Genomic DNA, 15,257 nt, shown 5'->3' with positions numbered 1-15,257 from the left:
TCAATTAGCCAGGATGCGTGATGTAGGCTTTAGGCAGCAGGTATATTTTTATACACACAGCACACACCACATTGAAAACAGAATTAGTAAAACCTTAGCTAAACCTTGTCCTCTCTGTCCCTGCCAGCTTGCCACGTGGCCTTACCGTAGTGCCCTCTGCATTGCAGAGAGAAGCAGCGATCTCGGTTTGGCTGCCATGGTGTGATACTATGGGCTCAGTGAGGTCAGGAGACATCTGATCTGACCTAGAGACAACATAGTGCAGACACACTGTGCTGGGTCTGATCTGGACAAAGCTTGCCAGGTCAGAGGTAATCCTTGGAATACATTTCTGACAGCAGTGTCAACTTCTGCTGTGCCAGAGCTTTGCTTCACGTGGCTACAGCTTTTATGTTCTGGTATTCAGAGCCCTCTTGAACCCCTTGCCGCAGCTCTTTGATGTGTACAGAGAGGGCTGGATTTCTGCCTACCCATCTCCATCCACAAGAACATCTCAGCTCTGACAGGACAGTATGGGAGGAAACATCTGTTCTTTGGCACAGACAAAAAGCAGGTCAAGACCTGTGCTTCTGCAGCTAGTTTCCACCTCGTTCATAAATAGCAGGTCTTGATGGGTGCAAACCTATCTGGAATGCAAAAGCAACAGGTAGTGTAACAACAGATGTGTTTAGATTGGTGTAGCTGGATCAACCCTAGCATAATGAATGTTGTGTGTCTTGCCTCACCTGTGCCTTGCTTTCAGAGCAGGAGAGCAGTCTTGGTGTCTCTAACCCTGCTGTGAGGAATTGTCACTGCAAAGGGGGTGTCACAGGGAATGAGCATTATAAGCAAAGGCAGCAGTGCCTTTGCAGGATCACTTTCAGCAGGTTACTTCTCCTGTCTGTGAGACCATGAGCAAGTCACTTAGTTTTTTGTGTTCAGGTCTATTCGTTAAAGCATTTAGGACCTGGTCTTGCCTCTTTCTACACATGTATACAGTGCTGGCATGACTGGATCTTGCTGCAGTTTTATTTCTGTAGGGATTATTATAAGGCAAAACACTATCATAGCATCTTGTGAATCCGTGGGTTTAATAACTTTGGATCACCTGACACAGGGAACATTGTAGAGCCGCTGGGGATAACACAATGCACAGGAGCAACAGGGATTCTTCTTGTAGGCTAAGACTCATGCATTTAGATGCCATTTGAAATGCCCTACGGTGTCTGAAAAACCCACATGTGGCTGTCAAATCCAACACAGGAACTAAGCAAACCCATAACAGCAGCTTAGCGCGGCAATTCAAAGGGTGCACGTAGCAGATACCTGCATTTGAGCCCTCTCTCAATGGCCATGTCCACGTTCCCATGCCATCTCCACCACTGCGCTGCCCCCAAACATAACGCCTCTCCTGATCTTCAGCCACAAAACAGACAGGGCTTGTGTACTGGTTTGGAAGTCCAGATCCCACTGCTGGGTTGTGCACAGACATCTATTTCTTAATTCATTCTTGAGTTGTCTGATAGCAACATTGTATATGTTTTTCTCAAAGTCCCAGCTTCATCTTTCCTTTTACCTTTCTTTTTGCCCTCTTTTGTTTCTGCAGATGGAGCTGCACATGCAAATTTGTCACCAGTGATGTTGCTCTCTTTTTTAAGGATGCAGCTATATTCAGAGTAGTCCTTCAAAATACAGGTGCATCCATAATTAAGGCATCATGAAGTGTTGGCTCTTCATGTCAAGATTTTCTGAGCTTTTTGCCCACTTGCATTAATCTGAACTCCCATGTCACAGTAAAGCAGACAGGTGGTAATGAGAGAAGCACCATTTCTCAGTGTTCAGTCCAACCAGAGACAAGTCTCCAGAAATCATTCCCTGACCTGACCCCTAAGCCATGCCCCACAGCACAAGTTCAGCTGCTGGGTCTGAAGGTTGGGCTACTCGCTGCCCTGGCTTATGCTGGCTGGTCTGTACCGACCCTGTTTCATCACCTTCCAGGCAGGTCACAATGAAAATTTCTTATACATGGCCAGAGCTCCCATAGTGTCATCATCCCCTGAGGCACTGTGTGGCTGCCCTGGTGAAGCTCATCTTCGCATGAACAGAGTGTGTTCATATATAAAGATGCCAAAAACTTTCTTGAAAAAGTTATATTAGGGAGGACATTTTTGTCCTAATAGGGAACTGCCCTAGTCTTTTAATAATCTTACAATCCCCATTTTACATTTCTGCCTTTCTTCTTTCACATTTGTTTTTACTTTCATTCTGTATCCATCTAATTATCATTTCCATACATTTCATACCACCATAACAGGAATTTCCCATGTCTTATCTGTATGCTATTATTTTTTATTTACTCATTATACTGCATGATTAAGTTGTAAAGTAATATTCTTCTAATCTGTTTCCATAAAACCCAATGTCTTTGGGGTAGGCTCATTAAAATGTTGTGGTTTCTCAGATGGTTCCTTGAGGCCTAAAAGACAAACAAACCCCATCCATTTATCAGTACATCACCCATATCAGGTATATTTATAATATCCCAGGTTTGAAGATGTGGAGCAGACTGATTAAAGACCATGTTTAGAGGGATTTTGTTTGCATCTATGTCACTGATATGTTAAGAAACTTTTTATTGGAACATATGTTTGTTGTAAATCTTTAATTTCATATAAACAAATGTGTTGGAAAGGACCCCAGGATAAATTGCAGCCTAGTCTCCTGACTTGCTGAAACCAGTATCTTTTTGGTTGCTATAGCAGAGTGAGGGCTTACGTGTGAAAATGTATTTATTACCATATATTATTCTGGAGAGAACTCCTTGCTCCTTGATTGTTAGCCTCACAGCCAGGCTGTTTGTTAGGAACTGAGAAACCCCAGATCACGTATGAATAGGTAGGACCCCATAGGAGCACGGCATCCATGGAAGTCTTCAATTGTCCCTAGCAAGTTTACTCATGTCTTCCCACCCATCACTTCTGCCTGGTCTTTTCTAATCTGTCCAGTTTATGGAAAACAACGATAAAGCCATTTGCTATGTTTCTGACGCAGCTCTGGACACTGGCCACCAGCAGCTGCTTCTGGTGCCTGACTCCCTGACCATTGCTCTAACAAGAAAGAAGGCTGCTGTGGGAGCATCTCCACGCCACACAGGACAGCTCCCTTTGCTTGCTGTGGATCCTGGAGATCAGGGTAGCACCTCCACACCCAACTTGCTTGCATGACCCAAACATGACATCTCTGCACAGTGCTGTGCTCTGATCTGTACCAGCTCACGCTGAGCTACTGCAGGCACATCCATGCTGGGTACTGTGGAGGTTTACTTGGATCTCTCCCTCTTGCCATTCACTGTTTGCTGTTTCTAGATATTTTTCTCATGTTTGATGTAGTATTTGAACATCCCACAGCATTACAACTTAGTCAAAGAGTTGCCTGGGGGCCCACCAGACATGTTTTCCCATAAATGTGTAATAAAACGGAAAAACAAAAAATATGTTTTCTTCAGCTCTAAAAGCAACAGCTTTTGTTTTTTGAAAGTCACTGTTGACTAGAAAATCTGCCTGAACCAATGCAGGTTTTGATCAAACCTGCTCTTAGTGCTGTATGACACACTCGTCTGGATGATGCTTATCACACAATGAATAATGTTGGATGGGAAGTGATGGGAAAGATGAACATCACTCGGAGAGTTGGGAGCATGTCTCTTGGTGCTGCAGGGCATGGCTTTCTGGGATTTTCCTTATGCAATGTGCCATGCTTCGTGATAAGGCACTGGAAAAAGGCTGGCACCAATAAGTGCACAACACCTGGTCTTATTAGAAATGACACGTGCATTGCACACACAGGAAAAATCCTGCAATAGAAAGGAATGACACTGGCAGAGTGAGGTCACACGTCTCAGAGAGATGATGCCTAAACCTGTAATCAGGGTTCACTCGGTTCCAGATCACTTCAATTTAAGAACAGGTGGGAAATGAGGTTGTCTGGGTCTTCAGACTTCAAAGACCTCCAGTACAAACAGAGCAGCTCCATCGGTGTAGTGGTTCAAAGAAAAGCCTACATGCAAATACTTCCTACCGGGGGGAAAGTCTGTAGCCACAGCCTAGACTTTTGTCTTTGGCCGATTGGTAACACATTTATTTTTTGGATTTCTGATCTGGCTGCACTTGCCCATTTCTAAGGCAGGTCTTACGCAGCTCTGACTACTACTTTTCATGATAAGATCTTGTTTCCTGCCGGTGGGACTCAGTTCGTAATTGACTGAGTGGGAAGACAGGTGTGGGAAAGTGATAAAGTCACACTTTTAATAATAAAGGCAGTCAAGAGCAAACCCAAATCCCTTTACCATTACACATCTCCTATTTACCAGTATCTCATAGTCTGCTCTAAGGAGGCTTCCTGTGCCAGAGGAGTCCAGATGGGAGAAACGGATAGCTGGGGGGAAGGAGTGGATGAGTCAAGGGCTGAATAAATCTTTGATCAGCCCAGTGCCTGTGATCCATAGATGCCTCCTCTCCAGGTTGATTTTGGCTGGCTTTTTTTTTTTTCTTTTTTTTTTTTTTCTTTTTTTCTTTTCTCCACAAAGTTAGGCTTTTAGAGCAAGTTTATAAATTCTTGTTCTGTTCATTGCTTCATTCACAAATTCCAGCATGATGCAAAAGGCAGCTACTTGTGCTTCACGGGACTTGGGACCTTCATCACCAAACCCAGGCTTCATCTGTACGGAGCAGGGGGCTCCTTTTAATGAAAGCAGCAGACAAGAAAGCCATTTAGAAAAGCCAGAGCCTTTAATCCATGTGAAGTCAGGTTACATAAGACTCACAGTCAAGCCAATTTCCCAAGGTGCAGAGTGGACACAACTTACTTGAGTGCCCATGTAGAAGTGATCCCTAAAGGACATGAAAGGATCCCTAAGGACATGAAACTGTTGGAAAGTGTCCAGAGGAGGGCTACGAAGATGGTGAAAGGCCTTGAGGGGAAGACGTACGAGGAACGGCTGAGGTCACTGGGCCTGTTCAGCCTGGAGAAGAGGAGGCTGAGGGGAGACCTCATCACAGTCTACAACTTCCTCGTAAGGGGGTGTCGAGAGGCAGGAGACCTTTTCTCCATTAACACCAGTGACAGGACCCGCGAGAACGGGGTTAAGCTGAGGCAGGGGAAATTTAGGCTGGACGTCAGGAGGGGGTTCTTCACAGAGAGGGTGGTTGCACACTGGAACAGGCTCCCCAGGGAAGTGGTCACTGCACCGAGCCTGTCTGAATTTAAGAAGAGATTGGACTGTGAACTTAGGCACATGGTCTGAACTTTTGGGTAGACCTGTGCGGTGTCAAGAGTTGGACTTGATGATCCTTAAGGGTCCCTTCCAACTCAGGATATTCTATGATTCTATGATTCTATGATTCTAAAATTCTGGATTTCTATTCCATTTTGAGGGTTCTAATTTTAGAGCACCTTTAGCTTTATCTTAGTGGACCAGTTAAGACCATCAGACAACTGTCTCAGCCAACAGCCCGGAACTCTCTAAGCAAACAAGAGATTTTGTTGCTGGCAAATATTAACTAAGTCATGTGCTGACGCTGAAGGGGAGGGTGAAATACAAATGGCTAATAGGGATTTACTTTTTACATCATCACCAGTGGATATGATTAAGTAGTTGCTGTTGTCTTGATTGCTTGATGATGATGTTGCTTGCAGGAGCAGACGACTCATTCGACATGCTAACGTGCATGCAAATCTATCTTCTTTCCAGGATGCCTGAAAAGCAGCTGGATTCCCTAGTAATTATTTCAATTGAAAAGGTAATTGCTAGCCATGATACCAAAATCCATCAGTGTTAATGCTTTTGTTACTATAAATGGTGTTGGATCAAAGGTAAAATAAAATGTCTCCTGTACTCCTTTAAACATCTAGATCTCTGGAAAAAAATGAAGTTATGCAATTTGATTATATTCAGTCATTTAATTATATATATTTTCACTCTGGTGTTGTTGCACATGTGTGATAATGTCAAATATCTTGTTTTTTTGTTTTTTTTTTTTTTTTTTTTTTTTTTTTTTAGCCATGGAAGAACGTATTTAAATAGAGATTTTATTAAAATCACATGATCATATTAATTCTAGCTTCCAGCATCTCTTCCCTGATTACCAAATCCTTTGCTGTCGGGAGTGCTGTTCTTAAGGGGATGATCTGGGAAGGGAAGGACATTTCCAGGCAGGTCTGGAGGCAGGAGGGAGCCCACGGCTGGGATGGTGCCAGGACAGGGCTCAGTGCAGCCAGCGGTGGCTCTGAGCTGTCAGAGATCCCCTTGCCCTGGGGGACCCGACTGGTATTGCAGCCCCCTGTGGGGCTCCACCTGAGCTCTGTTTTGGAGCCTGGTTCCCTCCTACATCATTGCTGGTACCCCATTAGTAACAGCAGCATCACTTCCAAGGAGAATAAAGGGCTGTGCTCGGAGGAATCCTCTTGGGAAATTAATGTGCATCAATTAGCACCCTGTTACAGCTGCTCTCTCCAGGCACATGCTAACCTCCTCGCTGACAAGCCCTTGGGACCGCAAGCACCCACGTGTGATATGGGGATCCTTGGGGATGCAAGCTTGTGTATGCAGTTGGGCTCTTTTCTAGGGAAAAAGGCTCCTTTCGAATGTCTGGCAGGAGATGGCATGTGGTCTGGTTGCTGCTCCCATACAGGCAGGGATAGCTTTGCTCCTGTAAACCATCTGGTTGTCACCAGTCCTCCATCCTTTGCTCCAGTATCAAGCAGTGATCCTGAATCAGCAACAGGTGGGAAAGGACAACAGATCCCCACCTCTCTGGTCTGCCCTGGGGTGGTAAAATTCTGGGGGCAAACGCAGCTGGGGGGCTGCTTCTTGGGCTGCTGGGAAGATCCTAATCAGGAGTGGGAATTAGATTGACATCGACCTCCCACCACCTGGCTGCTTTACTAATTTGTACAATGAAGAGCAGAGGCAAATAATCGTTAAAAGCTTTTTCAGTCTGTCTCCAGCAAGCAAACAGTGGGATTACTCCTGCCCTTGTCCTTTGAGACAGGCACTCTAATCCCTGGTACACTAATCCCTTATGGTGTGGTTAGGGTGTCGATCTTGCACGACCTTGCCTGGTGAACCAGCTTGGCAGGTTTTGCCAATCTCTCCCATTGGGCTGGAGAACAAGCCGTTGGCTCAGAAAATGGGTGGGTTTGATTCTTCTTCCACATTTTTTTTTATTTTTTATTTTTTTATGGGCTACAGATGACTTCACTGTTGAATTGTTCCAACATGTTGAGGTTCTGTTCTCTAGCATCTCCGGTAAAAGGAGCTATGGGAGACACCTCTGCTCTATCTCTCCCACAGAAACTGTGCCTGGGCTTTTGGGATGCTGTTAGACCTGTTCTCTCCTACTGGTGATGTTAGAGCCACTGTGGGTACAGGGCTCTGCAGCCACATGCAGCCCCAGATCTACCTCAAAACTGCCACAAGTGGACACTGAGTGCTGAGGACCAGTACTGTTCTCCACCAGAGAAGCCGCATTTCAAAAGCCTCTGCTCTGCTTCTTGGTTTTATTTGCAATTGCACAATGCAGTGTGCTGGCTTCCCAGCCTCTGTCACCGCACTACCATCCCTTGGAGCCACAGTGAAGGTGAACAAGGAGGCCTGGCAGCTGCAGTGCTCGCATCCAGCCCCAGCTTCCTATGCAAGTCCATTTTCCACTCCACGTTTGCCACTTTTATTACTTCTTCTAGGGCTTTTTGACTTGGGTTCTTTGGCTGTGATGTAAACCAGATTCATTAGCTTAATGCTTTGATGACCAATCTTTATGTTTGGGCTCTGGAAACCACTGGCATTTTCTGTGTGGCAAGTTCCTTGTTGAGTTTTGTAAATGCTCTAGCCTAGACTGAGATCTGTCTTTTGCTGAACTTGTCTTTTCTATGTGTTCCCTCTTTCTCACCTTCCTGCCAGTGTTATTTTCAGTCTTGGATTTCTAACTTTGCCTGCCAAATTTCTCTGGCCTCTGCCTCATCTCCCTCTAGAGTACCACTGTGAACTAGCAGTTTGTCACCCTCCTCCACTTCTGTAAATGTGGGCATGCTACAGAGGACAGGTGCTTCATGCACACCGTTAAACCATTAAAGTATAGGAGCCGATTTAGAAAGGATCTTGAGAGAGAGTTTCTAATCTGTCTCCCAGCCCTACAGCAGGATCCCATCAACTTCAATAGTTCCCTAATAATTATTTGCCTCGCCTGTTTTCCCAAGCTATCCAGAGTGGCTTGGGAGAACCTAGGTGATCAGCTGCAGTACTTCACCGTTCTCACTGTTAGAAGATTCCCCTGGTGCTTAACCTCAGCTGCCAGTGATAGTTTCTCCTATCCAGCCTCTGATTTTGCAGATACATGGCACTATGACTAGCTGTCCCCTGAGCACCTTCGTTGTTTCCACCTTCTTTCGTTTGCTAGGTCTTTTATTGCTGTAGGTCGTGGCTGCTCCTTGCTGCCATTGGTTTCCTCTCTAAAAATGCACACCAAGAGGCTGCAGTTTCACACCCTCCCTCCGTGGGAGATGGGAAATGGGTGAGTTCAATGTAATTCAGTGGGACTAGTGCAGTCATGTCGTTCAGAGAACCCCCCAGGCACTTCAATAATCATCTTAAATGAAAGGCTATGAAATTAAAATCACCAGCTACATCCACCCATCCCTCTATCTGTACCTGCAGTCCCACATATAGTTAAAGGGCACGAACATGTTGATCCAAGGACCCCAGCCTGTCTGGGGACAGGGTTATATCCAGTCTGAGTTTAAGATGAGCAAGGAATGAATTGTAATCCTAGACAGGCTGCAGTCAGAAGTTTGGTTTCATTATGTACCTCCTGTGGCATAAGACCATTTCTGAGTTGAAAATGAAATTCAAGGTGAGGAGGCTGTTCTCCCTGGTTTTCTTGTGTTGCCAGCTTTCTGGGTGCTGGGGGACCTAGGCTTTTATCCAGAGTAATTGCACAAATTTCCATTTTCATAGTGCCCTGGGCTTAGCTAAGAAGAGGCCCCACTGGAACACTCAATGTATTTGGAAGTGGCATGAGACCACTTTTCCTCTTAAGAAGTTAGTCCCAAATGGGAAAAGCAGGCAATAAGGTGGGAGGGAGAAACAGAAAATCAGAACAAAAGAGTGAGTAGAAACATCTGTGACTTCTGTGTTTTTTTCTCTACGGACTTGCAGGAAGTCTTTGGTAGAGCCAGGAAAGGTGCTTAGCTCACTTATGCAGCGGTAGGAAACCTCAGTAGTGAAACCCTCTCTGCTCTTCACCAAACACCTAACCCTGCCAGGCTCAAGGTGAGACTCCCTCCGCAGATAACTGGCTTTTCCTGCTGCATGGTGCAGCCCTTGCCCTGGGCTAAAGCTGTCCTGGGCAGCTCTATTGGGTGAGATCTGGAAGGTCCTTGCACCTCATATTTGTGATTTGTTACCCCCCTATGTTTGTAGCATGTTCCTACTGTGGAGTACTTGTTTGTGTTGTTGTCTAGAGGCCAGATGATCCCAGTGCCCTGCTGCGCCACACAGCAAAAACTCTGCCTGGAGCAAGGAGTGCAAAGAGCAGCCAGGGCTGGTAGTGAAGGAGAGGAGGCACTACAGCATTTCAGTGTGCCTGCTGTCAATGCAGAAAAATCCTGGAGGACCACAAACTAACTGGCTGTGTCCTACCTGCTGTAGGAGAGGAGCACAGAGGATGTTTTCTGGGTAGGGTGAGGCAGCACATCCTGATAAAAGCTGCTCATGGCACAGGGAACTGTAGGACTAATAGCAAACTGGCCACTGATGCTTAGCATTAGTTTGTCTTTGGATCCCAGGGCACGGAAAACCTGCTAGAACATCACCTAAGCTGCGACCAGGCTGTCTGACAGACACGTCAATGGTTTCTCTCATTTAAGTGGTTTGATTTAAAGCCCAAAGGAACAATAGAATAATTTCTTATCAGCTCCCACATGTTTGGTATTAAAACCTGCACCTTGGAGGACCCGCTCTGCAGCTTTGACATATTCATCCCCTAGAAACCCTGACCGAGCCTGCTCCAAGGTGTACATTGGCAGTCATTTTGCAAACAGAAGCTGCATGCCAGCTTGGGAAGGAAGCTCACTGTTCTGCTGCTGTACTTGAGGCATGACAGCTCCTGACTGTCTGATGGGAAGGGAGATGGGAAGCTATCCAGCAAAAACTCAACCCCAAGGAAAATTCCCAGCTGGCCCTTGCTACAGTTTACTTCTTTTGGTGTAATGGTGAGAGCACAACGGGACTGTTCAAATGGTTTCTTATCCTTCATCCATATGTATGGCAGTGGCTGAAGGTTGTTTAAATGAAGTCTGAACTGGAGACATACCTGATAGACCCCAGGCAAAGCAGTCTTTCCCCACAGGATGTATACTCTAGGCTGGGGAAAGATACACAGACATTTCATTTTTCATTGGTGCTGCTTCTGGGTGGCTTTGCTGTCCTCAGACCCACTGGCTGCTTAGCAGTTCCTGCTGTAGGAACCAAAGAAAGGGGAAGAAATTACCTTGTGGTTAATGACTTGGTGCTGCCCTCGTCTTCATTGCAGGGGGATGGCAATTGGATGGAAGCTACTTGACCTGCTGTGTGGGCGATACCTGTTGGTCAACATCTGTCTCACGTAAGCTCCCTTTTGGCTTATCAGCATCCCCTCTCTACCTGCTCGACCCAAGATAAGGCTGAGCCATCACCTGGCTTTTCTCTCTCCCTTCCTCATTAAAATCAATTAAGGTCCATCTCTTTCCTTGCAGTGCCACCAGAGGCCAACGTGTCCAATGGACACCCAATGTCCTGCCTGCTACAGAGTGGACTCCTTCCAGTGAGGTAACAAAATTGTAGACTGCACTGGATCCAAAACCCAGTGTGTCGATCTGGCTGGGTTAATTAATTCTGATAACTGTCTTTTGTTTGGGGTTGTCTCATATTTTTGGTTGAACCGGTAAACACAGTTTAAGAGGAAGAATCATAGAGAAATAAAAATGGGTGAAAAGTGTGAAGGAGAAAACAGAACAAGAGATGCAAATCTGAAAAGGGTCGTGTTTAAAGTTGGAAAAGATGTGATTTTTTGTCTTTCTTTTTCCCCATCTCACACAGATAACTGCTGGGATTCCCTGTAATATGACATACCTGAGGTGAAGAGCAGAACTGGAATTGTGAAGCAATCTGGTATATGGACGTGTAATAAACTTGGCCAACACCCTGAATTTTATGGCCCAAGCTAGAATGTGTGAAGATGAATCTGGATTTAAACCAGTTACCCACTTGCTGGTTTGGGTGAAATCAATATAGAGCTATTGGCTTTCTTATGAGCTATAGCTCATTAGCTTATAGATATTGTGGGGACAAGACTGTTGTAGTGGTGCCTGTGCTCCTACAGAGCGAGGGACAGGTCCTTCCCCTTGAACACTGCAGCTGAGCCTTTGGGGTCTGGGTACCCCTTCCCTGCTGCAGGTAAAAGACTTCCACATCTCCAGGCAGTCCCACCCATGATCCATCAGGCAAGACAGATAATGTGGAAATAAAGGTTAGCAACATCTGCTGTGAAAGCAGAGTGGGAAAAACACACACACGTACAAACAAAACCACAAACAAACAAAACCACAAAAACTTGCATATGGTTATGGCCTTACTCTGAGATGATGATGCTGCCAAGTCATGGTAAGAGGGCTGAAGGTCTTTGCTATGTGCTTTACATCTATTTTGTCCAAACTCTGAATTAGAAAGTGTTTTGCAAAGTCAACACAAAAGAAAAAACAATTTTTGTAGTCACAGAAATGGAAATAGATTGGTGCAAACTATGTACAACTGAAATTAAAAAAGGCTCTTAACTTGTCTTGAATTGACTGTAAATAGAGGAAATCTGTGTGGTGTGATGAGCCACATAGAGGAAACGATGGTGTAGGAAGAACAAAGCAATCTGAGGAACTAATGAAGTGTCTGTATACATTATTTGTATTGGAAATAAAAATGTCCAGCAGAATATGCCAGACCTGGAAAATATGAGCAAAAGAAAGCAATGGGAGTGAGTGCATCTGAACAGGGAGCAGGGCATCCAGCACTGATCGGAAGATCACACGCAGCCTGTCTGACCTGCTGGGTGTCCAGAGCTGTAGGCAGTTAGGTAATTTCACTGCAAAACTGCTTGGAATTGTTAACCTACAGGAATTTTCTTCACAGGTGTTTAGTCTGGCACAGCAGGCCTAAGCTTTTGGAAAAGTACCATTTACAGAGTGGGAGAAAAAAAAGTCTATTTTAACAAGGAGCTCTGGAAGTTATTGACTTGAGATAAGGTTGCCTTGCTTTCTCCAGGCTGAGATTCAGGTCACTTGTCTTCTGTGGGATAGACATGGACATCTCTGTGCAACTATAACACTTTAAAGTCTCTTTCTTAAAGTCTCTTTCTCAGGTAGATGCTCTGGTGCGAGCAAAAGACAAGTTCAGGTTTCAGGCTCTCCCTTCGTGGATGAGAGAAAGGTTTCTCTGTTGCTTTGGCTAAATGGTGTAAGGCCTTAGAGGCTGGACTTATCTAAACAAATGGCTCAGCTTGTAATGCCTTTGAGACTTCTCACCCCTGTATCAAGTTTGGCTGAAAAATAGTCATTCAGCTCAAATTTCATGAGAGGGTCAAAGAAAGAAGGTGACAATTAACAGCTGCAGTGCTGTCACACAGCTCTGACTTCTTTAGGAAGCTAGGCAAGGTTTGAAGGGAAAAATCTTTACATGGAAGAAAACAATTTAAAAGCTTTTCAGTTTTTTCAAATCTGTAAATTAAAAAAAAAAGAAAAAAAAAAAAAAGAAATTGTCTTTATTCCTCAGAAAGAAAGAAAAGACAAACCCTGAACCCTTTGTATTTCTAGATAACCAAGGTGACCTTCAGACACATTCAGGGGAGGAATGGGCAGTACTTGGGGTGGAAATGGAGGGGGCTTCAGTGGTCAGGGAGGGAATAGCTGTGGAGAATGTTTCCCCTGACATGTGGCATGTACTTCTGCTGCTGCTTGGGTGGACTGTCTCTGAAAGCTGCCAAGAAGGGCTGCACCACCATTTCTGAAAACAATGTTGTAGGAAATGGAAATGGAAAAAACAATCTGGGGATGATGGACATGAAAATGAAGCCGTTCCAAAGCAAACCAACTTATGCTTTGGAAAGACTGGTTTCTTGGCTTGCCCCTCCACAAACTCTTTTTCTCCCTGTCGTGATATCTTGGAGAAGTTACTTTTCTGACTCTCTCTAGGACTGACCTATGCAAAGCTTTCTATGAGCTCCAGCAGTGGTTGGCACCAACTCATTTGCTGTGGCTTCTTCTGCATGGGGAGTTTTTTTTCATATTAGCTTTTATTTATTTATTTTTATTTTTATAATTTTACAGAATAGAGACAGTACTTATACTTCTTTTGTCTCCTCATTGATTTATATGATTTAAATCTGCATATGTTCAATTTTGATTGGTTCTGTGTTTTGTTCTTTGAGTGCTTTGTCCACACTGGGATCTAGGGTGAGTACATAACGTGCTCACACACTACAGGCAACAGGACCTCTCAAGACAGCATTAGAGTCTACATCCACTGTTTCAGGATAAGTCCTCTGTGTTTGGGTAACCACTCTTTCAAGCTGTGGAAAGGACTGGAGGTGAGTTCCTGAGAAGTTCAAATTGATTAGAGAGCTAGCTTGCCTCTTTTTGCCTCCCTTATACTGTATTTGTCTAGGGTAAGAGGAGTCCCTCAGCTCAGATGGCTGCTGGTGGCCTACAGGCAGCCCTGAAGTAGTCTCCATTTCAGAGAGGAATCAGTGGCCTTTTGCTGCAAGCAAACTGCTCCTGGCAAGAGTCTTTCTCCTGGTGGTTGTTCTTGCTTTACCAGACACTCTATCATGTTTTATTTTAGGTTTCAGGATTATCCAGAATAAGTACTTACCTTAAGAAGGGTTGATTTCATAAAGCAGGCAACTTGCTACAGTGGTCCAAGTAATGGAAATCTGTAGTGCAGTGCCTATTGCCTTCTGTTGGTCAGACTACACCCACAGTTGGCTTAGCCGCCTGCTTCTACATTCCCCACCACCTAGCTGTTCTGCTCCAGCCACTGTCTGTCCTGCTAGCTCTCCTCAGGTTGGTCCCACACAAAGGTATCAAAGCAAAATAGCACATTGGGCAGCAACGCTGTGCCTGGGAAGTAGTATGGGCTGTGGGCAGAAGGATAAAATGATGGGAGCTCTGGGAGTTGCTGGGGTGTAGCATGTAGGAGTGTACTTCGGCATCTTGCTATCCATCTGTTCCCAGATGAGTGAAACCTACTAGAAAAGGGTGGCCTATTTCTGGAGAAGACTACGGGATTATTAAGCAAAATGCACGATTATGACTGTGCTTACTAGCTCTGGCTCACAGTGCAGTGTTTTGGACATGGAGTTACAGTGATCAGAAATGAATTTTATCTCCTAATTCAAAGCTGTGGCAGAAAGCCCTGTGGAAAGCCTTGGCTGCTGAAACCAGACCACAATATGTGGCAGCAGTGAGATGATTACACACACTTATATATGCATGAATATATATGTCATCAGCTTTTAACTTGTAGCATGGGGACTAAATGTTCTCATAATTTCAGTCTCCCCCAGACTTTATCTTCTCAAACAGGATGAAACTTCTTTCTAATATTCCCACTGAATTATTTGGATTTCATATTATCTATAATAATAAAGGGATGTGAGTCTGTGAGTGAAAATTAAATTTTGGGGTGGGAAGTGAACTAATAATATGGATTTAATGCAGGGAAAAGAGTCTGGTTAGGCTCAGTTAATTATTTACAGAGGCTGTGCAATTACACTGTGGATGTTAGAGAGGGAATACAGCTCCTGCTTCATGGTGTAGCAATATGCTGATAGTGGAGCAACTCACTCTTTCAGCATTTTTCCAGATCTGATAACTCCCTGGAATTAAAAAAAATCTCTACCCATGTAAGTACCTTATCCCTGAACGCATCTCCTGCATGTTCATGAAGACCTTGCTGTCTGTGGCATTCCCCATGGCAGATCTTGATCCACTTCAGTGGTTCAACCCTTCACTCCTTGTTGAGTTTGCTCCCCTTTTACCTGTGGTATTATCAGGATGGAAAAGCTAAGTTTTATTCAGCCTGGAAAAGACTTGGATGAGATGTATCTAAAGAACCATGGTACTGGGGTGGTATTTAGGGGAGGATAAGGAAGATGTGATGGATGCACTCAGGTCCTGCATTTGACATAAGTTTGTTC

At 44.7% G+C, this 15,257-nt stretch overlaps 1 protein-coding gene across 1 annotated transcript; it reads left to right on the top strand.

Moving 5' to 3' along the window:
- Nucleotides 1–8,542: 8,542 nt before the first annotated feature.
- LYPD8 (LY6/PLAUR domain containing 8) lies at nucleotides 8,543–13,251 on the top strand (the record flags this gene model as incomplete). The annotated part of the gene is given in 5 exon segments (XM_082782806.1): nucleotides 8,543–8,546; nucleotides 10,768–10,799; nucleotides 10,801–10,836; nucleotides 10,840–10,915; nucleotides 13,025–13,251. Coding segments are annotated over 5 exon segments (375 nt in total).
- Nucleotides 13,252–15,257: the final 2,006 nt, after the last annotated feature.

The sequence above is a fragment of the Aythya marila genome (assembly GCF_965140915.1).
Source record: "Aythya marila genome assembly, chromosome: Z".
In the NCBI taxonomy this organism is placed as follows: domain Eukaryota; kingdom Metazoa; phylum Chordata; class Aves; order Anseriformes; family Anatidae; genus Aythya; species Aythya marila.
Note: the sequence above shows the minus strand (reverse complement) of the source record. Positions and strands in the feature narration are given on the sequence as shown.